The sequence below is a fragment of the Ailuropoda melanoleuca genome, chromosome 1 (assembly GCF_002007445.2).
Source record: "Ailuropoda melanoleuca isolate Jingjing chromosome 1, ASM200744v2, whole genome shotgun sequence".
NCBI classification, from domain to species: domain Eukaryota; kingdom Metazoa; phylum Chordata; class Mammalia; order Carnivora; family Ursidae; genus Ailuropoda; species Ailuropoda melanoleuca.
The window spans coordinates 161160868-161186595 of NC_048218.1; the positions used below are offsets into that span (position 1 = coordinate 161160868).

At 39.3% G+C, this 25728-nt stretch overlaps 1 protein-coding gene across 4 annotated transcripts in view; it reads left to right on the plus strand.

The window, feature by feature from the left end:
- The window catches only part of KLHL7 (kelch like family member 7), a 69033-nt gene extending 50469 nt beyond the window's left edge, over positions 1 to 18564 (plus strand). For all 4 annotated transcript variants that reach the window (XM_011227594.3, XM_002921327.4, XM_019801874.2 and 1 more), the window contains 4 exons: positions 10839 to 11079; positions 13682 to 13883; positions 16318 to 16415; positions 17245 to 18564. In XM_011227594.3, the coding sequence (XP_011225896.1) occupies positions 10839 to 11079; positions 13682 to 13883; positions 16318 to 16415; positions 17245 to 17528 (825 nt within the window). In that variant the 3' untranslated portion in view covers positions 17529 to 18564. The remainder of the gene's footprint in view (positions 1 to 10838; positions 11080 to 13681; positions 13884 to 16317; positions 16416 to 17244) is intronic.
- The last annotated feature ends 7164 nt before the right edge of the window (positions 18565 to 25728 follow it).

The following is a 25728-nucleotide window of genomic DNA, read 5'->3' on the forward strand; positions in this document are numbered from 1 at the left end:
TGTACCTGTTTTTAAAGTTTTCAAGTGCTTAGTGATTACTAAAAAGTTATTTATGTGCAACCAGTGCTCTATTCTCTTGGTATTCTCAAATTGTAGAATGAGAATGTCTTATGATATTGATGCTTAAATAAAAGTTGACTTAACAGACCAGTTTTTATTTGGACTCTTCCTGTCAGTAAAATGATGAGCTCTAAAGGGGCTTCGAACTTTGTAAAGGACTTGGCTCACCACTTTAATATGGTGGAGAAATAGGAGACTGTGCCCTAGAGAAAAAGGAATTCTGCATATTCCCTGCCAAAAACAAATAAGGACTAAGACCAGTAGGGTAAGGGCCAGAGCCTGTAAATTACAAAGGCAGAAAACCATATGGTGCGTATCACAGGGAACCATCAGGTTTAGAAGGTTTACCCCGAGTACATTTTCCTATTCAGAGCTCTTCAGTAGACCCATCACTGAGCTTAGTGTCTGGCCCAGTGCAGATGCTCAAGTTTAGAAGGATGAATAAACCAGTATAACTTTATGTAACATTTCACAAACAATTTTGTCAGTTTTATGGGACTGGATTTAAATATCGGTGGGCCCTAAATCAAAAGAAAGTAAGTTACCTTCAACTCATTTTCCTGTTGGAAGTATTGTTTAATACGGGTATTGCAGTGCTTTTTCCTCACAGTATCATAGCCACTTAACTCTTAACACAGCCTTCTTCTGAAGAGACGGTCCCACTCTGTGATCAGGGTGGAAATGGGCAGTTATACATTGCATTTGATTTTGAAAGATATGTGCATAAAGAAGTGTAAACCTTAAATTAAAAAATTAACAAGGCTTTTTGTAAGAGTGTATCAGTAGTGCTTGCCACCAGCGAAAGAGTGCTATAGAAGCGGTACACTGAGGTAAAAGGGTGAGCACTGCTAAAATGATCTGGGGCACCTACAGGAACAAAATATCCAGCATGGGCAGCAGTCATCCCAGGTGGGTTGGTCCTTTAGCCACGTGCGTGGGGGCTGGCCTTGTTGGAATGCGAGTGTGGGTCATCATGGGTATCCCTTAAGCTTCCGTAGTTGTCATTATAATAGGCACCCAGTGGTAACAGTGTCCTCTGCGCCTTGTGCACCGTAAGTGTTCCTCAAGCTTGATTGTTTGCAGACAGTTTGTTTAAACAGGTGGTCCTCACATTCATGTGGAGGAGACTGGAACACATTCTGAAGTAAATTCTTAGCAGAGTGCTCTGCCTTCCTAGAATGTCTTCCCAGATATCGAGAGCCTCTGTTCCTCTCTTTTCAAGTATCTCCACCACACCCTGTTTCATAATTTTGTTCTAAAATCAACCTGACAACCCCTTGCATCCCACGAAGTTCCCGCTTCAGGGATCTGTTTCCTTTTGTCACTGCATCTGCAAGAAACCCCAGGGAAATATGACTAACCACAGGAGTGATAACATCGGACTCATTCTCTTTAAGCCATAATTATCATAAATTAACAGATCAGTCCCCTAAAAAAGCTGGGAGAGAGCAGAAATAGAGCTGTAGGTGTTTGAGTGAGGGCTGTAAGTGGGAAGGAATGAGGAAACTAAAAATGGTATCTGCGTGTGGTGGTATTTTAAAGGACTCTAGCCATCCTGGAATTAGCTGGAGAGTAGTGGGCAATGAACACAGGCTACAGGGGTAGGGGTCAGGCTGAGGGTAACCAACAAAGAAGGAAATAAATTATCATGATTTACTGTACCATGTCACTTGAAAATTTCTTTTGGCTACCTTGTTCATATGATGACCCAGAGGCACAGTAAGATCTGTCATCCTAGGAGTATTAAAATGTGGCTGAATAGGTTTGGTGTGATTATTTTCCTTGAGTATTGATAATCAGGTATAAGAAATCATTATTCTCAGCCATTATAAACAATAGAGTACATTGTACAGAATATGTACAGAAGCATGAAGTAGTTAGAGGCTGAGGTCAGTGAGGTGGCCACTGAACATAGCCATTTAGAAGTCCCAGTATGAGGGGTGCCTGGGTGGTTCAGGTGGTTGAGCGTCCAGCTCTTGATCTCAGCTCAGGTCTTGATCTCAGGATCGTGAGTTCAAGCCCCATGTTGGGCTCCACACCCAGGTTGGAACCTACTTAAAAAAAAACAAGAAAAAGTCCCAATATAGGACAGGCAGTAACAGCCTTCTTGATTTGAAGAGCTCCCCCTGAACTGAATTTGTCCATGGAAGCTTCGTGGAGGTTTTCTTGAGGGAAACTTATTGGTAGAGTTTGGGTAGGAAGAAAGAGAAAGGATATATTGAATCCTAAGTATGAGTGCATCTTTTTGGCTTGATAAGTATGGTTATTAAAATTTTTCATATAAGCTTCCAAAGCATTACTTAACTGAATGGACTCTAACAACTTACTGCCTAAAAAAAAGAAGTTAGGCAGGTGGAAGAACTGAAGGACTAGGCCATTGGACTTTTTTCTTTTGTGAGGCTTTTTTTCCTTTTTTTTTCTTTTTTTTTTAAAGGAAAGCAACTCTTTTATAGAAAGAGCATTTCAGGTTTAGGTATACGAGCTTAGGCAAATAAGCTAGTCTTTCTAAACTTCAGTTTTCTAATCTGTTAATAAAAAGTTGAAATCTTCTCAGGATTTGTGTGAATATCAGTTATGTTCATTTGACTCCATCTTTTCTTTGATCTTCATTCACTCAGTTTCTCCCTTGCATCTTTAGGATTCCTCATTTTCCATATTTAAATGTAAAAAGGCTTACCACCTTCATTTCTTCATTTTGTTTATCTCTTCACCTTCCCTAACTCGTGCCCTTCAGCGTTATCTCCTGTACTCTGCACATCTGAAACAGAGCAGATGTTTGTCCCGTTGATGAGGACAGTTTATTAAATATGTTACTGCATTTTGAGATTTGAGATAATCATTTAAAGGGTAATATGTCTTCCTGTGCCAAGATTTAAAATAACATATCAGGGTTCATCTAAAAGCAAATCTTGTGTTGAGATAACTGGCAGAGTGCTAACACAGGGATATTTCCCTCCTATTTCATTTATTTTCTGCTCAAAGGAGCGGTATTATTGAACATAATATCCTTCTTGGGTTTCACTTTTGGATTTTCATTTCATATTTAAATTTCTGAGTTTAGGTTTGAGTTTTTGGTTTTTGATGGGATGGTTTTCAAGTGAGAGTGGAAAAGAAGAACACTTTGTGACTTTATAAAGCAGCCGTATTCTGAATCAGTAATTCCCTTTAAGCTGGTCTCTGGCCTTACTTCAGACTCCTTGCTAATGTTAGCAATCATTAGCAGCTGAGAAATGACCACTTACAAGTTTGCTGTTCCTAATTTTATCTAGCAGCTTATAACAGCACAGTCATGCCCCTCCAGCCCCACCCAGCCCCCATTGTGGAAGCCATTTTTTCTAACTACAATGCTGTTTTTCTTTTTTCTTTTTTTTTTTTAAAGATTTTATTTATTTGTCAGAAAGGGAGAGAGAGAGAGAGCACAAGAAGGGGGAACAGTAGGCAGAGGGAGAAGCAGGCTCCCCACTGAGCAAGGAGCCTGATGTGGGACTCCATCCCAGGACCGCAAGATCGTGACCCGAGCTGAAGGAGACACAACCAACTGAGCCACCCAGGCATCCCTACAATGCTGTATTTCTTGAAGAACTTAGATTACAAGAGTGATTTCTCCTAGGGGCTGAGTATTAAACCCCTTTCTGGACCTAAGAGGTTAATATATTTCCAGAAATATTTGTGTGACCCTGTTGAAAATGAGTGTATTTCAGAATGGGTACAACCTGTGAAATTACTTGGCGTGATCAAGTGTTTACTTCTGAAAATGGGAGTGCCCTAGTAAGTGTGCCATTTGGAAGGAAGGCAGAGACTGTTTTGATCTGTCCTGTAGTTGAAATGCAGCCTCGTAGTATAGTAGCTGTTAAGTTTTTCAGTTCTTTAAACCTTAGATTAGTTTTACTTTCACTTTTTTGTTAAAACATTTAGCGCTGTTACAAGCATTTGCTCTGAGAAGTTGTTTTTCTTGTACCGTATTTTTGGTACCATTTGCCTGGTTGTTGTATTTACTTTTTCTGTTTAAAAAAAAAAAAAAAAAACAGGGGTGCCTGGATAGCTCAGTTGGTTAAGCGTCTGTCTTTGGCTCAGGTCACAACCCCAGGGTCCTGGGATCAAACCCAGCATCGGGCTGAGGGGCTTCCTGCTCAGCGGGGAGTCTGCTTCTCCCTGTTCCTCTGCCTCTCCCCCCAGGGCTTGTGCGCTCACTCTCTCTCTCTCTCTCTCTCTCTCTCTCTCTCTCTCTCTCTCGTTCACTCACTCTCTCTCTCTCTCAAATAAAATCTTAAAAAAAAAACACACATGCTCACTGTAGAAAATTCAAATATAGCAAGATATAAAAGAGAAAGCCAGGGCACTCCTAATATCAAAAGACAGTCATCAGTAGCTAGTGAACATAATTCCAGTCCTCTCATTTTCCATATATGAGTTAATACTATATGTGCTGTCTTGCAGAAACTATTTTTACTCTTTTGGCATTTATATTATGGAGGTATTTTCATGTCAGTGAAAATACCATCTTTTGAAGGGCTACATAGGATAAAGCATAATTTATATAAATCTAAGGATATACCGTGATTTGTTTAATGCTTATCTTCTTCATGCACATTTGGCCTATTTCCCATTTTTCCCTGTTAAAATACCCCTGCAGTGAAATGTCTTGTATATGCCAACTTTGTACACTGTCCCAGTTTTTTCTGTAGGGGAAATTCCTGGGAGAAGAATTGTTCTAGCAAAGGATAAAGATGGAAACTATTTTGATTTACCAAAAACGTAAAGAAAAGTCTGGTTTCTAACATCAGGTACTGTCTGTGAATTGGTCACAGGTTTCCTGTCCCTCAGTAGTGCAGCTACCAAATGACCGGGGACCAGAGTGACAAGATGCATCTTGGAGTCAGTGTAATTAAAAGGCAGCTCTGTAGTGAGAAACCGGTTCAAACTAGGAGCCGTGTGCAGGATCTGCAGTCTTTGACCTTTAGAAAGTATAAAATGAAGGTGGCTCAGCTGGATGAGACATACTTTTCCACAAAAATGTGGCGTAACACCCAATAGAAATATTCCCATCAATATGCTAAGCCCTAGGCCAAATACCATACAAAGAGAGGGGGGAAAACCCTGGTTTTCAGAGTAGTTGGGGTTTTAGTGCTTAAGCATTGCTTTTCTAAGTGATAAGAAATGGAGGCCATGCAGGAGGACCTCAGTGGCCATCCTGCCAACATCTGATTTGTATGATTTGTAGATGAGGCTGGTCCAGGCCCTTTGATGTCCAGTCAGAATCCCAGAATGACTTAAAACAGGAACAAGAAGAACCCAGATTACTCCATTCCCAATCCAGTGTTCTTTTTAGGAGGCTCTGTAAGAAGATTTTTAGAGAAGCAGGGCAGTGTAGGAGTTAAGAGTTCAGTTTTGGAGTCTGAGAAATTTGGACTTAAATCTTGGGTTCACCACTTTCTAACTCTAACCTTTGACTGTGGTACTTAACTCTCAAGATTTTGTTATCTATTAGGTAAGGTTCTTATCTCATAGGATTATTGAGGAAATTAAATAAAATAATGTTTTAAGATATTTCGGCCTAGTTCCTGGAAAGGGAAGTGCTAGTAGCTCTTTGTTCAGGGATACTTTCTAAATCATTTGGACCCTGAGATCATTAGATTTTAGGGCTGAAAGGGAGGGGCCCTAATATCATCTAGTTCAGTCTTTTTGTTTCATGGGATTGGGGAACTAAGATCCCTGAAAGGTGAAGTGACTCCATGCAACCCACAGCTTCTCCACAGCCTAGCTCAGTGCCTGTGTTTCCCAGTTCCCTAGAGCTGCATTCTTTGTGACCTTGTGAAATGGACAAAGCCAGAAGTGTTTTTATGCATTTTTCATTAAACTACTTCTAGGGATGTTCTTGCATCTGGCATAAACCTGCGTTCTATATAGATTGTTGCCATAGTTCTATGGTTATTTTTTAAACAGCTCTTAGAAACTAAAATTAGGGGTGCTTAGATGGCTCAGTCTGTTAAGCATCTGCCTTAGGCTCAGGTCATGATCCCAGGACCCTGGGATGGAGCCCCACAGGGGGCTCCCTGCTCAGCAGGGAGTCTGCCTCTCCCTCTGCGTTCCCCCCCCCCTTGCTCTCTTGCTCTCTCTCAAATAAATAAATACAATCTTAAAAAAAAAGGAAAAAAAAGAAACTAAAATTGGTCAGAAAATGGCTTAACAGAAGGTGCTTATAATTTGGTCATCTTAAACTCAGGTTAGATTGACTCCTTGAAGTTTCTGCAAGAAATCTTTAAAGTTTTACATATTTGTTAATTTTGCTTTCCTTTTTTTCCAAGACCTGTCTTCCCTATTTTTGCTTGGTTTCCTCTCAAAATGATCCAAAATAAAATTCTCAAGTCTTACAAATAAAAAGTATTTCTTTTATTTTGGATTTTGGTCATCTTGATTTTTGAAATCTACATCTGTGGCATATCTCTATTATTTGAAGATTCATGTGTTTTCAGAATGCAGGTTAGTACAAAATCAGTCCTTACTCTCAAGGAAAATAGCAGGCTGATGTTTTTGCCTTGAGGAATTTAGAGAGGCTATTACAGCCCCTCACCTCAAGAAGCATTTCACTGTCCTGTAGCATAGCCCTGGTGCTGGAAAATCACACAGGACGAGATGTAACGGAGCGCTTAGTCATTAAGCCCAGACTTTCGTGAGGTGGGTATTCAGAACAAGGCAGTCGGGGAAGCCTACAAAAAGGAAAGGAGCCTTGACCTTGAGCTTGAAAAAAGTCTAGAATGTGGTGTATCACCGCAAAGGCAAGAAAGGCTAACTAGGACGAGGGAAGATAGGACTTTATACATGAATGTGTATGTGTGTGGATGAATAGATGGGTGATCTGTCAAAACTTCCTTCTACCTTTGTCTTTTTCAGGCTTTCCAGTTTTTCCATTGTCATATCTTCTCCTCAGCCAAGCACAGAACCTTGCATAAAATAGATACTCAGAACTTAGGGGCGCCTGGGTAGCGCAGTCGTTAGGCGTCTGCCTTTGGCTCGGGGCGTGATCCCGGCTTTCCGGGATCGAGTCCCACATCGGGCTCCTTTGCTGGGAGCCCGCTTCTTCCTCTCCCACTCCCCTGCTGTGTTCCCTCTCTCGCTGGCTATCTCTCTGTCACATAAATAAATAAAAATTAAAAAAAAAAAAAAAGATACTCAGAACTTAATTAAATTTTGTATTTAGAGTAACAATTCTCTGCCCACACACATACACTGTAACTGTACTGCAATGTGTCTGTCTTATTGCTGACAGAAAAGCTGCATGTCCCTCTAGTTTGACATGTAGCCTAGGAGCTCAGGAAGCTTTAAGCAAGCCTTCCTCCACCTGCAGGCCCCAGCTTGGGAGTAGTCCCATCACTAAGATAAGACCTGGCATTCATACCTTTGGAGTCTATTTAAAGTCTGACTTCTCATCTATATTTTTACCTTTTCTGCTTGCTTCCTCAACTACACACATTATCTCCTAGGCAGTATAACAAGTTATTAAAGGGCAAACATCAAATCACCTTCTTAGTATTCTGTTTTGGATGAGGTAGAGATTGGGAAAATTAGACTTTCCAGTGAGATCAACCCATACACACACACATGGAAAAAAAGCTCCCCTGTATACGTGGATACATCCAAAGCCAGGTGTTTTCAAACACAGGTGCATTGAACACTTGACAGGTATATTTAATAAGCTCAAATGTAAAACATTAAATTTTAGCTGAAATGAAATCATACTTGGATTCTAGGTAAAATTCTTGCAAAGGTCATTTCATCTGCCTAGGAGATAAACTATTAGGCAGAATATTAAATGTAGTCAGTATTGATCAAACTTAGTGTCTAACATGTACTTTGACCAGTGACGGTATCTGGAGAGTTGAAAAAGAATTAAAAACTTGAGGATATCTAAGGAAATCAGAGCCCAATTTACAAGTAGATAGAAGCATGTGCCATTCTTGTCCCACATGCATGCACGCACAGACACACACACACACACACACACTGCGCACACACACTGGCTAATCATTTTTCCTTTGGGCTTATAGTTCCAAGAGAGCAATTTATTCTGATTCTTAAATCTGAAGCCTAAGCCCAATATGACAGGTACATATGAGCACTTATTTATTCCTTACTCAAACCCTTGAGTAGTACTAGAATATTAGAACTATTCTGTTACCAAACTCCTGGGAATTATTTCCCCTTTTTTTGGAACTTCATATCCTAGGGTCTAAATGTTCAAGTCATTTAGCTAAAAGAAAACATATTTTGTTCGTGCTTTTAATCCCAGCTCCTACATGGGCAGTTATTTTTAATTTGAAGAGTAGCGTGTCTTAGAGATCATTCAAAAGAATATATCACCCACTTTCTCATCCTGAAATTAGGAGCAGGGAAAGAAAATGTTCTTGTGGATATCTTTAGAAATTATAGAAATGTTCCCATATTGCTTTCTAATAATATCAAATAAATTGGGTATAAGAGTGGCAAGACTTGAAATTCACCGAGTTAACAGTGTATGTTATTAATGAAATTGTATTTCTCTGCTAATGAACTTTGTCAGGTAGGAATTATGAGTAGATTTCAGAATATGTAAGAGAATCATTAGTTTAGTATGGTCACTATTTTCTCTCATTTTTTTCATTCTGTAGTATGCAACTCTAAGAAAACAGATTTTTAAAAATAATTTTCCTGAGGGGGTGCCCGGGTGGCTCAGTAGGTTAAGTGTCTGCCTTCAGCTCAGGTCATGATCCCAGGGTCCTGGGATGGACCCCCCGGCATCAGGCTCCCTGCTCAGCGGTGAGTCTGCGTCTCCCTCTGCCCCTCCCCCTGGCTTATGCTCACTTGTGCGCTCTCTCTCTCGCTGTCCCTCTCTTTTTCAAATAAATAAAATTTTAAAATAATAATTTCTCCCAGTTTTTCAGTGTCCATTGAGTAAAACAAACTTTGGAAAAATGTTGTATTTATCCTGTAGTTTTGTGTGCCTGCCAGTAGGTATACCACTGAGTAACTGAGGGGACGCATAGATCCTAATTTGAGCATAAAACAAGGATTAAGACTCTTATTTTTCTGGCCACCTGAAAAGCAGAATGTTTATCATCACTAGGATTGACACCTTGAGGTGTTCCAAATGAGGGGCTCTTCTTTTTCCTGAGACAGTTTCTTATGTTATATGATGCTTCGATCTAACCTGATGAATGCTTGGAACACTGGACACTAGTGTGATAGATATCCATCAGATTTTCCCAGAGGGAACTCAGCATTAATAATCACACACACACTGCTTTGCTCAGTGAGATCAGGAATTGTTTGGATTTCTGTCTGCCTCTATTTTCAGATATTTTCAGAAAGCAGCAGGAACACTGTAGCTTCCTTGTTGAAAAAAAGGGGAGGATCCAAGATACTGTAGCTTTGGGAGATAATCCCCTCATACATTTACATAGAAGAAGGTATCCTTGGATGTACCAAATACAGTGAGGAAACTAAATGATCCTGTGAACAGCCCTTGTTGAGAAGTACTGATACGTGCTCATTACTAATCATCAGGAAGAAAAAAGTGAGTTTCCAGACTAGTCAAAACAGATTACTCAAATATTTCATAGTAAATATCACAGCTTTAAAAGTCCAGCTGAATAAACTGGCTCAACTGAATATTTTTTAAAAATTTAATATCACAGAAGTCTACAAAATATCTTCTAGCTTTACACATCAGTAGGTTAACATCAGTTTAAGCTTCATATTATCCAACGGTTCTTTTTTTTTTTTAAGATTTTATTTTTTGGTAGAGTGCACATATGTGTGAGCTGGGGGAGGGGCAGAGGGAGAGGGAGAGAGAGAATCTCAAGCAATCTCCTCACCAGCTGTGGAGCTTGACTTACAGCCCATTCCCCAACCCAAGATCATGACCTGAGCTGAAATCAAGAGTCCACACCTAACCGACTGAGCCACCCAGGTGCGCCCCCAATGATTCTTTATATCTCTCTGTATATCTGGCAGGAAAGAGATAGGTATGTTTACATTTGGGGCTTTTTGTTGTTTTTATTTTATTTATTTATTTATTTTTTTATTTATTTGGGGGGGGAGCGAGCACGAGCAGGGGAAGGGGCAGAGGCAGAGGGAGAAGCAGGCTCCCCAGTGAGCAGGGAGCCCGATGCAGGGCTCAATCCGAGGACCTTGGGATCATGACCTGAGCCGAAGGCACACGCTCAACCAACTGAACCACTTAGGCGACCATTGTTGTTTTTAAATATTTATTTGAGAGAGTGTGTGCAAGCAGGGGGAGGGGCAGAGAGAGAGAATCTCAGGCAGACTCCCCACTCAGCAGAAAGCCCCACATAGGGCTCCATCCCATGACCCCAAGATCATGACAGCAGAAATCAAGAGTCGGACACTCAACCAGCTAAGCTACCCAAGTGCCCCTATTTACATTTGAATGTTTTTTCTAAATAACGAAACTACTTATTTTAGAATTTTCTTGTATTATCATCTTTAATAAGAGGAATAGAAGACTGGTGGTAGTGATACATCCAAATGCATTAGAGTTTAATCGGGAGCCAGAAAACTCCCAAAGCAGTCACCATCTTCCTCTTGCCGTCTACCCCAGCTAACTAACATTCTGAGGAAATCACACAGGATTGAATCAGATCATGTCTCAAGCCAAACTATATGTACTCTAGCAAATTAACATACTTTTGTATTTTGTATTCTCTCAACTATATCTTTGCCTCATCTGTATCAATTATATATTTGCATTACTGACCGCTTCCTGTCCTTTCCTGTTACAGGATTATAGCTGGACAGACATCCGCTGCCCCTTTGAGAAACGAAGAGATGCAGCATGTGTGTTTTGGGACAATGTAGTATACATTTTGGGTGGCTCTCAGCTCTTCCCCATAAAACGAATGGATTGCTATAATGTTGTGAAGGATAGCTGGTATTCCAAACTGGGCCCTCCAACACCTCGAGACAGCCTTGCCGCCTGTGCCGCAGAAGGCAAAATTTACACGTCTGGAGGTTCCGAAGTCGGTCAGTATTTTTGTTTGGGGAAGGTGTTTTACCAAGTATTTCTCTTGGCCTTCATATTTACGTAAACAATTGGTGTTTTCTTTTTGACCTAATTTAAATACATCTCTGTCACATTTTAGAGCCCATTTCCCTGAAGGTTTACCTTGATAAATCATTTTATAAGAACTTCAGCTTCCTAGATTATGTTAATTGTCCCATTTTTTTCTCACACCATCTGGATTTAATTCTATCTAGGTTAGTTTTTTGTGTTTTTTTTTTTAAGATTTTATTTTTATTTGTGAGAGAGAGAGGATGAGCGGGGGCGTTGTGCAGAGAGAGAGAGGGAGAAACAGACTAAGCAGGGAGCCCAACGTGGGGCTCAGTCCCAGGACCCTAGGATCATGACCTGAGCCAAAGGCAGATACTAACTGACTAAGCCACCTAGGTGCCCCTAGATTAGTTTTAGATACATAATGTTATTTGCTTTAAAGATTTCAGAGTTTGGCTCACTCATAGACCCTTTAAAATCTCTTTATTACATTCACGCTTTTAAAATCTATTATACCTTATTACCTTTTCTTTCTTTGTATCAGAAAAAGTAAGAATGATCTTTCTCATTTGCTTTTATTCTTTATTTAATATGATGGCTGGTAGTGGTGCTTTATGCTTATTGATCAGAACAGGGTATGGGTTTGTGTGTAAAAAATCTTTTTCAGGGGGGCGCCTGGGTGGCTCAGTCATTAAGCGTCTGCCTTCGGCTCAGGGCGTGATCCCAGAGTCCTAGGATCGAGCCCCGCATCAGGCTCCCTGCTCTGCTGGGAGCCTGCTTCTTCCTCTCCCACTCCCCCTGCTTGTGTTCCCTCTCTCGCTGGCTGTCTCTCTTTCTGTCAAATAAATAAATAAAATCTTTATTAAAAAAATCTTTTTCAGGGGTACCTGGATGGCTCAGTCATTAACCATCTGCCTTCAGCTCAGGTCATGATCCCAGGGTCTTGGGATCAAGCCCCGCATCGGGCTCCCTGTTTGGCGGGAAGCCTGCTTCTCCCTCTCCCACTCCCCCTGCTTGTGTTCCCTCTCTCATTGTCTCTGTCTCTCTCTCTCTCTCTGTCAAATAAATAAATAAATAAATAAATCTTTAAAAAAAAAAATCTTTTTCATTGGTGGGTAGCTTGTTAGTGTCCGGTGGTGGTCTTTTTCTAAATGAATAATTTTTCTAAATGGATATTCTGGGTGCACACTAGATACATAATAGCTTTCACCTTTTCAAATAATTTCTTTAGCTAAATAATGGGCTTATAAAGAAAACTAGGAAGACCAAGTAAACTTAAGGTGTGGAATTCAAATGTTATTTTCTTTGATGATTTTTTATTAGGCCAAAAAATGTTTTACTTTTGATGAGCATATTTATCTGTTTTAAGTTTTTATTCCCCCACAAGATGTCAAATGAATATTAGAAAAATTAAAGATTTTTTTAAATGTGACTCAAGAAATGACCTTCCCCCCTTTAAACGCATTTTGTAGAGAATGTCTAATACAACATATTTCAAATACAACAAATCCTGAAGATAATAGAAAGTAACTGTTCTATAGAAACACTTTTTGTAGAAAGTACAGTAGGTAACTTTATATCTTCAGCAATTACTAAATCAGTTTTTTACTTAAATAGTAGTTTCTCATGTCTGCCATACACTGTGTATTTCTCCTTAGTATCAACCAACTGAATCTACCAAGTTGAAGTTTTAAAAGTTAAAAGTTATTGTTAATCGGGACTATTGCTTCTTCCATTTGTTACTCCCTGAATTTTGCTTTCTGTAGACCTTGACTGTGATTGAGAATTTTAAGGGCATTGTTGTTTTTAAGTATTATCAAGAAGTCCAGAAGGAGTGGGAGATGAGATACAATTTGGTTAAATTTTAACTTTTTCCTTAGGAAAAAAAGCACTTGTTGCTTTATTAGTATCATTTCTAAAACTCTTTATTGAGCCCCTATAATGTACAGAATTTACAAGACAGGATGTATATGTTTTGCTGCTAAAATGTGTAATCAAAGCACACCAGAGACATACAGTGATACCTTGAGAGTATAGTCAAGAATGTGCCAGCATGACTTCAGGGCTTAACTCACAAGCCACTGAGAGTAGTCAGGAAGAATAGTTTAGTTAATGGTACAGTGACTATTATAGAATGTTAAATGATAAACCGTACAATATTATCAGATAGTAGTTCTCAGCGTTTAAGGTATGGATTTACCATCTATAAATAGCTATGCTTTTCTCCTCTATAACTATTTAAAGTTTGAATAATTCCCATGATGCATAACTGGGTGTGAAGACATACGTGATATTACTTACTTAATTTTTTTTTCTGAAATAAACCAATTTCTTTTCCTAAAGTTTATTACCAATAAAGAAGTCTCTCCAGCAGATCCTTTTTAAAAATCTTTTTCTAAGGTCCATATAAAGAGGGTTAGCTTTTTCTTAAGCTAGTCCTCCATTTTGCTGTTATTGTTAATTAAGTGTTGAAAAGATTACAACTTTAAATTCTTCCCTCCAGTAACTAGTGACCCAGCTGTACCGTCAGCTCAGTGCAAACGCACACATACACTGAGTGTTTTTCTCTAACAGGAAACTCAGCTCTGTATTTGTTTGAGTGTTATGACACGAGAACTGAAAGCTGGCACACGAAGCCCAGCATGCTGACTCAGCGTTGCAGCCATGGCATGGTGGAAGCCAACGGCCTCATCTATGTGTGTGGTGGAAGTTTAGGGAACAACGTTTCTGGGCGAGTGCTGAATTCCTGTGAGGTCTATGATCCTGCCACAGAAACGTATGTATGCATTTGAAAGTCTTACTTTAAAATCATATGGGAATAAACCTGTTCTTAACTCAGTGACAAAATGCTGTGTATAATTTGTCTCTCAAGTAACTTCCTTCTTTATTTATATATATATAAGTGTAAACTTACGTGTAGAAGTGTGTGGGAGTTGGGGCGCCTGGGTGGCACAGCGGTTAAGCGTCTGCCTTCGGCTCAGGGCGTGATCCCGGCGTTATGGGATCGAGCCCCACATCAGGCTCCTATGCTAAGAGCCTGCTTCTTCCTCTCCCACTCCCCCTGCTTGTGTTCCCTCTCTCGCTGGCTGTCTTTATCTCTGTCGAATAAATAAATAAAATCTTAAAAAAAAAAAAAGTGTGTGGGAGTAACCTTATGCATAACTCATTAAAACTACACTGTGTATAAACCAAAAAACAAAACAACAAAAAGTCTTATTTCATAGCTAATTGTATTCTATAAGCTCAGAGGACGAAGATGGCAAAAAGCAGAAGGAACCCGACAGAGGAATTTAGTTCTTGTGTTAAGAATGTGTACACACTTTTGAGTGTACTCATGTTTATGTCCCTTCCTCTGTGCTTTAATGGCTTGACTTTATGTACCCTGTGGGATCCCCTCTCTTTCTGTTCCTGTTTGTGCAATAAATGCCTGTGAATGAGACAAGTCTGATGAATTCATCAAATTCATAAAACATCCTTGTTTGAGGTCAGGAAATATACGGGAGGAGGGGGAAGAATTAATGGTCAGTGGTAAATTTGCCCTTTTTTTTTTTTTAAGATTTTATTTATTTGGGGCGCCTGGGTGGCACAGCGGTTGAGCGTCTGTCTTCGGCTCAGGGCGTGATCCCAGCGTTATGGTCGAGCCCCACGTCAGGCTCCTCTGCTATGAGCCTGCTTCTTCCTCTCCCACTCCCCCTGCTTGTGTTCCCTCTCTNCCACTCCCCTTGTTCCCTCTCTCGCTAGCTGTCTCTATCTCTGTCAAATAAATAAATAAAATATTAAAAAAAAAAAAAAAAGATTTTATTTATTTATTTATTTATTTATTTGAGAGAGAGTGACCACAAGCCGGGGGAGAGACAGAGGGAAAGAGAGAAGCAGGCTCCCCGCTGAGCAGGGAGCCCAATGTGGGGCTCCATCCCAGAACCCTGGGATCATGACCTGAGCCACCCAGGCATTCCCTGGATGTTTTTAAAGATTTATTTATTTGAGAGATGAATGTGGCAACTGTCAAACCACTTTTAAAAGAAAACAATTTTATGAATATAAGGCAACAAAACAGTTGTTAATATTTCAGAGTTAATCATTATGTCTTATATTTTGAAAAGTTAAATTTAGTAAATTGTTTAAAAGAGAGATACAAATAACCATATTAAAGAGTTACACTTGAGTCAGATTACCCTTTTGTTATTGCTTGGATAGTTGTGGTTTATGTTAGCTATTGGGACACAAGTCTGTGCGCCAGTACCACCTTCACAATCACAGACGTTTGTCGCGTGTATGGGATTGTATGCAAAAGAAGGGATTGAGGCTCACAGAAAAAAATAACACAGCTGTCTGTGTATATGAGGCTGCTACCTGTGAATTAGCGTTCTTTAACACTTGTGTCAATATTTATGTTCTCAATCTTGTAATTTTTTTTTAAAGATTTTATTTATTTATTTGACAGAGAGTACAAGCAGGGGAACAGCAGAGGGAGGGGGAGAAGCAGCACCCCCTCCCCCCATGCACCCCCACCCCCAGCCGCTGAGCAGGGAGCCCAGTGTGGCACTCAATCCCAGGACTCTGGGATCATGACCTGAGTGGAAGAGACGCTTAACCAACTGAGCCACCCAGGCACTGCTCAGTCTCTTTATACTAGTGGCCATGAACAAAACAACGTGCTAATAAGTTATTAAATTTGCAGAATGACAGTACTTTTGTTATTAGTGCTGCCTAAAGTTCTAAATATACATTTGAAGGTGGACATATGAATAGTAACAGTTACTACTAATTTGCTGATTGCTAGAGCCCAATGTTAAATTTGTGTTTGACTCATACATGAGTATTAATTAAAACCATATGTGACTATATTAGTATTTTATATTTTCTTAAGTATCATCCCTTTCTTTTTTGTTACTATTTTAACAAGTTACTCTGAACTAGGAAATGGATTTCTTCCAAAAATGTGTTAGTAATCTCCAGATATTTTCTATTTCTCATATTCTCTTGGAGTTGAAAGGAATAAAATCCCCATTTACCCCACCTGTAAATTAATTACTCAAAACCACATTAAGCTTTTGTTTTCTAGCCATTAAGGTGTGTGTGGGGTCTGGGTGTGAACACATGTGAGTACTAAATGAGCACTTAACTGAGATAACACACCTTTCTTATAAAGTAGTATGAGTACGTTACTCCTGTGAACAAGTACTCTCAAAGCTTTCTCTATTTTTCAGGTGGACTGAGCTGTGTCCAATGATTGAGGCCAGGAAGAATCATGGACTGGTATTTGTAAAAGACAAGATATTTGCTGTTGGTGGTCAGAATGGCTTGGGTATGTGACATTAATTCACTGTTCAACTTTCCCAATGACTTTGCTGATACCTCCTTCTCATAAATTTTTGAAACATTTCTTAAAGTCTAAATACAAGCATTTATCACATACATTATTATACTTTTATAGTTTCTGAGCACTAATATATTTTATGAAATATTGCAGTACATTTAACATTCCTGTAATGGCCACCAGTTATTTTGACAGTCTCAGCTTCACACATTTCCATTTGAATTTTTAAAAACTTTTAAATACAACTTTTAAGACTTGTAGACAGGCCCTGAATGGCTAAGTTTCCTTAACATTTTTAAAAATTGCATGAAAATATCAGTATTACTATTTTTAAATGAGTAAATTTGACTTATTTTCTTAAATAGTTTGTAGTAAAAAATCTGAAATTATTTCTTTAAATAACGGAGAATCTAGACTGAATCTATAATCCACAAACCTCGTTTTAGTCAGCTGTTTTCCATAAACTGCTAAAAGATAAATGGCAGAAGGATAAAAGACTTTTGAGTAATTATAGTCAAAGTTATTCAGAAAGAAAATCCACTGATTTGTTTACTTTCCCAGAAGAGATAGAACATTTTTAATTTTGTAAAATAATTATATGTATTTAGGATTCAAGTGAAAATTAATAAATTTTTATTGTGTTAAAGTAAAAATAAGAATAGATGGTAGATATATAGGCATTCATTGTAAGATTCTTAACTGTTCTGCATATTTGAAAATGTTCATAATAAAATGTTGGGAAGATGCAAAGAATTATTACCTTAAGAGACCTTAGAATTGTTAATACAGTTGTTCATGTTATTTTGTTCTTTTGAAGGTGGTCTGGACAACGTGGAATATTATGATATTAAATTAAACGAATGGAAGATGGTCTCGCCAATGCCATGGAAGGGTGTAACAGTGAAGTGTGCAGCAGTTGGCTCTATAGTTTATGTCTTGGCTGGTTTTCAAGGTGTGGGTCGATTAGGGCATATCCTTGAATATAATACTGAGACAGACAAATGGGTCGCCAACTCCAAAGTCCGAGCTTTTCCAGTAACAAGTTGTTTAATTTGTGTTGTTGATACTTGTGGAGCAAATGAAGAAACACTTGAAACATGAAAAGTCAATGGACTTCAAGATTTATCGGAGACTCAAAAATATGGCCACCAGTGCTTTGTTCCAAGAGTTTGGTTACAAAGTTTTAGTTTGGTGTTTTGTTTTTTTAAAGGAAATTTCAAGTAAAGTAAGATCGCTATAAAATAGGTGTTTCTTTTATATGAATTTCCTTACTTAATTCAAAGACCATATTTTAGCTGGCCACTTAACCAAGACATATCTAGCAAGAAAACTTGAAAAATCATAAGCATTTGGTGAAAATACGAATTCGTGAATGAATTTCACATTTGTAATTATGATTTTGGCAGAGTGGGGGATTGGCTCATCAGTGAAGCGGTCTCATCTTAGCTCTAGATTCTATTTTCATACATCGTAGAAGTGCTACGTAGTTAGGTCTGTTTGTTTCTGTTCAGTCAAGAACTAAGAAATAGTATGAATTGTAAGTCAAGACAGGCAACTGTGATGAAGCATCTTAGTCTCACCTAATTTTGCTTGTCTTCATTTGTTCCATATAGTGCCAAATTTATTTCATTTTAAGAGCAAGCCAGAGTGAGTCAAGGCATACACGTATTCTCTCACTGAACTTCATAAACACATTTTGGGCTTAAAAATGTACCCAAGTCCTCATGAAATATATTCAGTCCAATTAAATATATTCCATCTTTTTAAACACAAAATGTCAAGCTTAGCACCCTCATTACTTTATAGTACTGTTTTACCCAGTGGTTAAAAAATGATTATGCCTCTTCAGTCCTCACTGTTAAATAAAATAAAATCATAGTAAGAATGATTAGCAAAAGATAAAGCTATTTATAGCAAATTTCTAGGTTACTAGAATAGCACTGATAGTTATACAATATCATTGTTGACTTTGAACTTCTTCTGGATTAAAAAGATACATGATTTCTTTTCTTGAGCAGGACACATCAGAGAGAGTTGACCCAGTTATCTCCTAAAAGTTTTGTAATGATTTGAGATAAATGTTTGTCATCTCGTATTAATTGCTTTTTTCTGGTCAATAAATCTTCTACAAACCCAACTACTCATTTCTTTCCTAGTAATGTTTTGCCTTTTCACATTACGGAATGTATGGAATGAGCCATGTAAAGCTGTCACCATCAGTGTTTTTATCCAATAATATTAAATATTTTTTAACTTAAAATAGACTGCTAAGTTTTATTCATCCTTCATTTTAAATGTGTTAGGCAGGGGTTGTTTTTAATATTTGTGAAGCTGTGTTTCTATTTTAATTTTCATTGCTTTATTTATGTGGGGGTTATAATCTTAAATCCTAAAAATGTTTAAATGAAAAAGGGATTATAAAAAGCATAATGATGGGGCGCCTGCATTGCGCAATTGGATTAAGCATCCGACTCTTGGTTTCGGCTCAGGTCGTGATCTCAGGGTTGTGAGATCAGCCCCTCGTGGGGCTCCTCTGCTGCTTAAGACTCTCTCCCTTTCCCTCTGTCCCTTTCCCCTGTGCTTACACACGTCCACTCTCTAGAAAATAAATAAATCTTTTTAGAAAAGCATATGTTTTTATTTAGGGTTTTTTAGGCATGTAACAGCTTTATTGAAATATAAATCACTTTATACAATTTGCCCATTTAAAGTGTATCATTCAGTGGTCTTTATTCACAGAGTTGTGCAGTCATCATCACAATTTTGGAACATTCTCGTCACCACAGAAAGAAAGCCCATACTCATTAGCAGTCACTCCCCATTTTCCCCCATATTAGTTTCCTGTGGCTCCCGTAATGAATTACCACAAACTTGGTGACTTAAAACAACAGAAACATATTCTTTCCCAGCTCAGGAAGCCAAAAGTCCTAAATCAGGGTGTTGGCAGGGTTGCTTCCTGGAGTTCTGAGGCAAAAATTGCCCACCTCCCCCCTAGCTTCTGGTGGTTGCTGGCAGTCCTTGGCATTCATTGACTTATAACTGTGCCGCTTCAGTCACTGCCTCTGGCTATATGTCCTTGTTTCCTCTGTGTCTCTTGTGTCTTCATATGCTGTGATAAGGACAGCAGTCATTGGATTTAGCCAACCCTCCTCCCAATCTAGCATGACCTTATCTTAACTAAGGACATCTGCAAAGAACCTGTTTCCAGATAAGGTCACATCCTGAAGTTCCAAGAAGACGTGAAGGGGGGGGTATTATCCAATGCAGTTATATCCCCCAGATACCCTAGACCTGGACAACCATTAAATTTTTCTGTCTCTGGATTTGCCTATCTTGAACATTTTTGTGTTGGGTTTTGAATTTTGTACTCCACTGGAAAGTGGAGGGAAGAACATCCATTTATCATATTACAATTTACTTATATTACTTAATATGATACTCTCCCGTATGGAATGTGCATCACTGTTTGAAATATTTTAATATTGTAAATGGACTAGCCTTTAGCCTGTACCAACTGACTAGAACACACTATGATAAGTATGTAGACAGGTTTGATGTAGATTAAACCTGGGTTTGGGGGTTTTGTGGGTGTTTTTAGGGGAGGTGGTGTTAGTAATCTCAGTAATTACTAATTAGTACCTATTTTCTGCTTTGGAAATATTCTACGAAATTGTCAATGCCAAGGTAATGGCACAATATATTGGCAAGTATTCTTTAAGATTGATTTGTTTATTCGACAGAGGTGGGGGGAGGGGCAGAAGGACAGTCTCCTCAAGCCGACCCTCCACTGAGCATGGAGCCAGAGGGGGGCTCTATCCCCAGACTCTGAAATTGTGACCCAAGCCAAAACCCAAACTCAAATGCCCCAGCAGGTATTTCTTCTATTACTTTTTTACCCCACAAAATCCCTGTCCTTTACATAAAGGGTTCTACTTTCTTTTTAGAAAACATGTGATACGTTAATGTTCCGTCCTTTGCAGTGACACTATTTTGATGACACAGCAGTTTTTAGTTTATACTTTTAAAAATCACAACTTGAAATTTTAATGTCTTGAAAAAAATGTTGCTATAAAAAACAGTACTTAATTACAATTGTGATCTAGCTTTCAAAAACCTGACATACAATCTTAACGGGAAATTTTGAGTCACAAAAATGAGCCATTTAATAAACAATTAACCAACCAGTCTATATTCCTTTTGCCTTATATACTATTAAGAGCAAAAAAATTGAGATTTGCTCCCTAGGCCAGGATAAAGGAGTATTTGAAAGAAATGTTGCCTTTTTTTTTTTTTCTAAGAGAGGGAGAGAAGTGGGTAAGGGGCAGAGGGAGAGAATATTTTTTTTAAGATTTTATTTATTCATGAGAGACAGAGCGAGGCAGAGAAGGGAGAAGCAGGCTCCCCACAGACCAGGGAGCCCGACACAGGCTTGATTCCAGGACCCTAGGATCATGACCCAAGCCAAAGGCAGACGCTTCACCGACTGAGCCACCCAGGCGCCCAAGGGAGAGAATCTTAAGCAGGATCCATGCCTAGCTCAGAGCCCGACTAGGGGCTCGATCCCACCACCCTGAAATGATGACCTGAGCCCAAATCAAGAGTTGGACATTTAACCGACTGAGCCACCCAGGTGCTCCAGAAATTTCGCTTTTTAAGGTGACACCATTAACATACACCAACAATGTCAGAAAATTCAATCCACTCCAACATGGCACCAAACTAAGTCCCAATAATTTGGTAATATAAAGAGACATTTTCAGGTTGCACCCTTCAACATGTGCTAAATCCTTTAAGTAGTCTTCTTAACATTTGCCTCAAAAGACTTTCAAAAGCTTGAATTTACTTTCATCTTCCTAACTTCCTCCTTTGCAAGGCTATTCAAACTACTATGGGAGAAATAAAAATTTAAAAGTTTTTTTTTTTTTAAGATTTTATTTATTTATTCGACAGAGATAGAGACAGCCAGAGAGAGAGGGAACACAAGCAGGGGGAGTGGGAGAGGAAGAAGCAGGCTCATAGCTGAAGAGCCTGATGTGGGGCTCGATCCCATAACACCGGGATCACGCCCTGAGCCGAAGGCAGACGCTTAACCGCTGTGCCACCCAGGCGCCCCAAAAATTTAAGTTTATGCTGGGAAACTGAAATGTTACTAACTAGAAAGATTTTTACTTCCCAGAGCTTTAAGCTTCTTTTCATAACAGTTATAATATGGGTTCAGGATTTGGTTTGTTCAACTCTTATAGGGGATTTGTCTGATTTTACCTTCCAACTTGTTAAATTTGTTTCCACTACCCATGTTTAATTTCTAAGAATACTTTTTAAAAAATGATTATTTCATATAGCATTGTTACTGTTTCATGTTATCCTCTCTGAAGATACTTTTAACATTTTCTGTATACTTGGTGTGTTTCTGTTTACCTTTTCTGTTTGCTTTGCTCTTTTCTGGTCCTTGGCTGCACATTTATATTTAAAATGAGACTTGAAAAAGTTGGTAATTTTTGTTTGTGAACGTGGGCTTAATTATCAAGTGAGCTTGATCATATGATGAAGGAATGGCCACCTATTTTTGTTGGGGATCCAACAGATCTATAGATATTTTTCTGGGATGTTTGATTCTCAAAGAAATAATCTTCCAAACCCACCTACACCTTGGGTGCGGAGAGCAAGTTGGGAAAAAGGGGGACTGTAAGGCTGGCTGCAGGATTTCTGGAGCTCAGGCAGAGGACTGTATTTCACCACTGAATAAACATAGCTTGCATTGTCAGTACATAACTTCCCTTCTGTACTTGATGTCCTGGACTCAAAGCCTCTCTTGTCCCCACCCCAGCCCCCTTTATTTTTCAAGGAGAAAAACCTATTGCCCATCTGGTAGGGATAGGTGCCTCACTGGGTGGATTTATGGAGCTAGATTCTAACTGCACCACATAGAGATTTTCAGTCTACCCTTCTATGGCACCTGGTGGCTCATAATTTGAGGTTTTCAGCCTTCTCTAGAGATATCAGTGTGCATCTTTTAGGAATGTGACCTTCCTCCTCTAAGTAATTGACTATTCCTCCATGTGCATTCAGTCCTCACAAATTGTAGTTTGAGATTATGGTTATCTCCTAGTATAATCGAAGATGATGTTTTTGCTTGTTTTCTCTTTCTTTGAGATGATTTTCAAGAGCAGAACTATTTTTACTTTGCCATCTTGAAATTAGAAGTTTCCTTCCTGTGACCCCACTCCTGATTTCCACCTACCCCTGCTCTAACTGATCACTACTGAATTCTGCATTCCTCAGCCCTAGGCTCCCATTGTCTCCCATTGTCTCATCAGCACTCCACCCAGATGATCTCAATTGGGATCTGGCCTTGCCTACTTCTCCACCTTCACACAGCACCATGCTCACTCTCATTTAAGCATCAGCCACCACTGGCATTATTTTAGGTCTTTGATCCCAGCAGAGTCCTTACACACGCTGGTCTTTGCATAGACAAGAAGTCAGTGGCCACTATGAGAAACTGGCTAATAAAAGGGAATTGCTCAAAATAAGTATGAATAATGGGAACCAAGTTTCTCACTATCAAAGGAGGAAGTTAGAAATACAGGCGGAAAATAAATTCTGTGATGTTGGGATCATTAGAGGTTATTAGTGTAAACTCATAGTTTCTAATACATATACAGAAATATGTACTGATGTAAATGTATGTCTATAGTATGTATCTCCTAGCAATGCTCACAAAAGGGCTTGGGAGCAAATACCTCACAAAAGCAATGAGAAAATTTAAAGCTCAGAAATTGGCCTTTAAGTACCATTGAAAGACCCACGACTCCTGGAAGAAATGGCTGATTCCATGACTAGATCAGGGAAAGTATAAGACTCTGGAGCATCTTTTGGGCCAAAGAGTAAAGAAGTGCTCAAAGAATTAATGGGCTGTGTCAAAAAACAAAGGAACTTACAGGTCTCTCACTGGCCAAATTGAGGATGATTTGAACCTCAAAATAATGATTGTAATAGATTATAACCCACTGAATAAAACTGGAAAATTGGAGACCATACTGATAGGGATAAATATGTGAAAGAACCAAAAAGCTTGGGGCAGAATGGTATTTTTATACTTTCAATGTATCTCCTCACAAAATCCTTATTAATAACAAAGATGAAAAGAGTCATTGTAATACCTCGGCAGACACCACCTTAACCAGGTGATCAAAGTGAACACCTCAGGTAATGGGTCAAATTGAAATCGCGCACAACCTGAGAGGTGCAATGTGAAGACCATGCCATCATTTCTGCGATAATCCTGCCAAAGATGCTTAAGCTGAATCCAATCACAGGAAAACATCAGATAAATCTGCACAGAGGAACTTCTACAAAATAACTAGCTGTTAAGGTCTTGAAAGTCAAAGAAAGAATGAGGAAATGTTCCAGAATGAAGGAGGCTAAAGAAATATGGGTAAGGCTAAATAAAGAAAAAAAGAAATATGAATAAGGCAACAATAATTCTAAACTGGATCCTTTTCTTTTAAAGACATTGGGGCAGGGGCGCCTGGGTGGCTCAGTCGTTAAGCGTCTGCCTTCGGCTCAGGGCGTGATCCAGGCGTTCTGGGATTGAGCCCCACACCAGGCTCCTCTGCTGGAAGCCTGCTTCTTCCTCTCCCACTCCCCCTACTTGTGTTCCCTCTCTCGCTGGCTGTCTGTCAAATGAATAAATAAAATCTTTAAAAAAATAAAAAATAAAGACATTGGGGCATTTGGCAAAACATGAACAGAATCTAAGGATTAGATAGTAGTAATACATCAGTATTAACGTCCTGATTATGGTAATTGTACTGTGGTTATTTAGGAGAATGTCTTTGTAGGAAATAAAGTATTCGGGTGATGGGGCATCAGGTTTGCAATATAGTCTGTTGTACTGTATTTGTTAATTTTCAATATGTTTCAAAATAAGTGAATTGATTTTTTTTTAAAGATTTTATTTATTTATTCGACAGAGAGACAGCCAGCGAGAGAGGGGACACAAGCAGGGGGAGTGGGAGAGGAAGAAGCAGGCTCATCGTGGAAGAGCCTGATGTGGGGCTCAATCCCACAACACCGGGATCACGCCCTGAGCCGAAGGCAGACGCTTAACCGCTGTGCCACCCAGGCGCCCCTGATTTTTTTTTTTTTTAAGTAAACTCTACACCGAACGTGGGGCGTGAACTCAGGACCCTGAGATCAAGAGTTGCACGCTCTATTGCCTGAGCCAGCCAGGGGCCCCACTTAATTTTTTTTTTTAATAAACTAGGTTTAAATAAACTTGGGCACAGAGCTTACTTAAAAACTTTAAACTATGTTGTAGCAGTTATTCCCAGTGCTCCTGTAGATTCCACTGTACTCAAAATCCAAAGATGTGTGCAAGAACAATAACCAATCATCTTAAATCACCAGGGACAAACTTGTAATCCAACAAAGTCATACTTATTGCCTCCTGGCAACCAAGGAGACAGCGAACCATAGGAATGGTAGGGTGTCTCACCATACAAAAGAAAAGACAACTGTAAGATTTGTGGGCTAGGTGGATTTTAGGTAAAATTTTATAAGCTCAAAGCAAAGCAGAGCTGTGTGCAAAGGCATCAACATCGGATCTAGACGGAGAAGTGGATATAGGATCATGTTACCTTGGAAACTACAAAATTAAGAAAAATACGTAATGTTCTTTACAGGATACCTTATCAGAAACTCTGCACCTGGGTAGAAATCGATACTGCTTTTCTGGGTCTAAGTGTCTTAGTTTCTCCAGGCAAGAGTGGGATGTTTCATTCTTACTGATACAATTTCAAACAGCGGCGTGTACGTGGGCTTTAAAGAACTAGCTTTCTCAGAGTTTAAGAATGTAGTGTTGATCCAAAGATGGGGTTATGATACTTTTCAGTTGCAGTCTGTCCTTGAAGGAAACACTGTTTCCTGTTTACCTTATAACTTTTATCCGTTATCCACCTGACGAATGGCTGCGAGGATTTTTACTCTCAACAGTACAAATGAAAAATACAACTCGGTCTTTCAAACCACAACTATTCCACCCCTCCAGGGCCCCCTGCTGAAAATCTAAATTTCCTTAACCTGCTTTCCTCTCATTTCGGACCCTTAAGCTTTCCTTGAAGTCCGAGGCCGCGCACCATACGCAAACGCGCCTCTTCCTCCACGTTAACCATTCAAGCATTCCGCTTTCCCAAGTCCAACTCAGTGAGTGGGGGGGCCGCCCCGCTCTTCTCAAATCCTATTGGGTAAAACCCACGCCTCTCATCCCAGGGCAGGACAAGGGGGGGAGGCGCGAGAA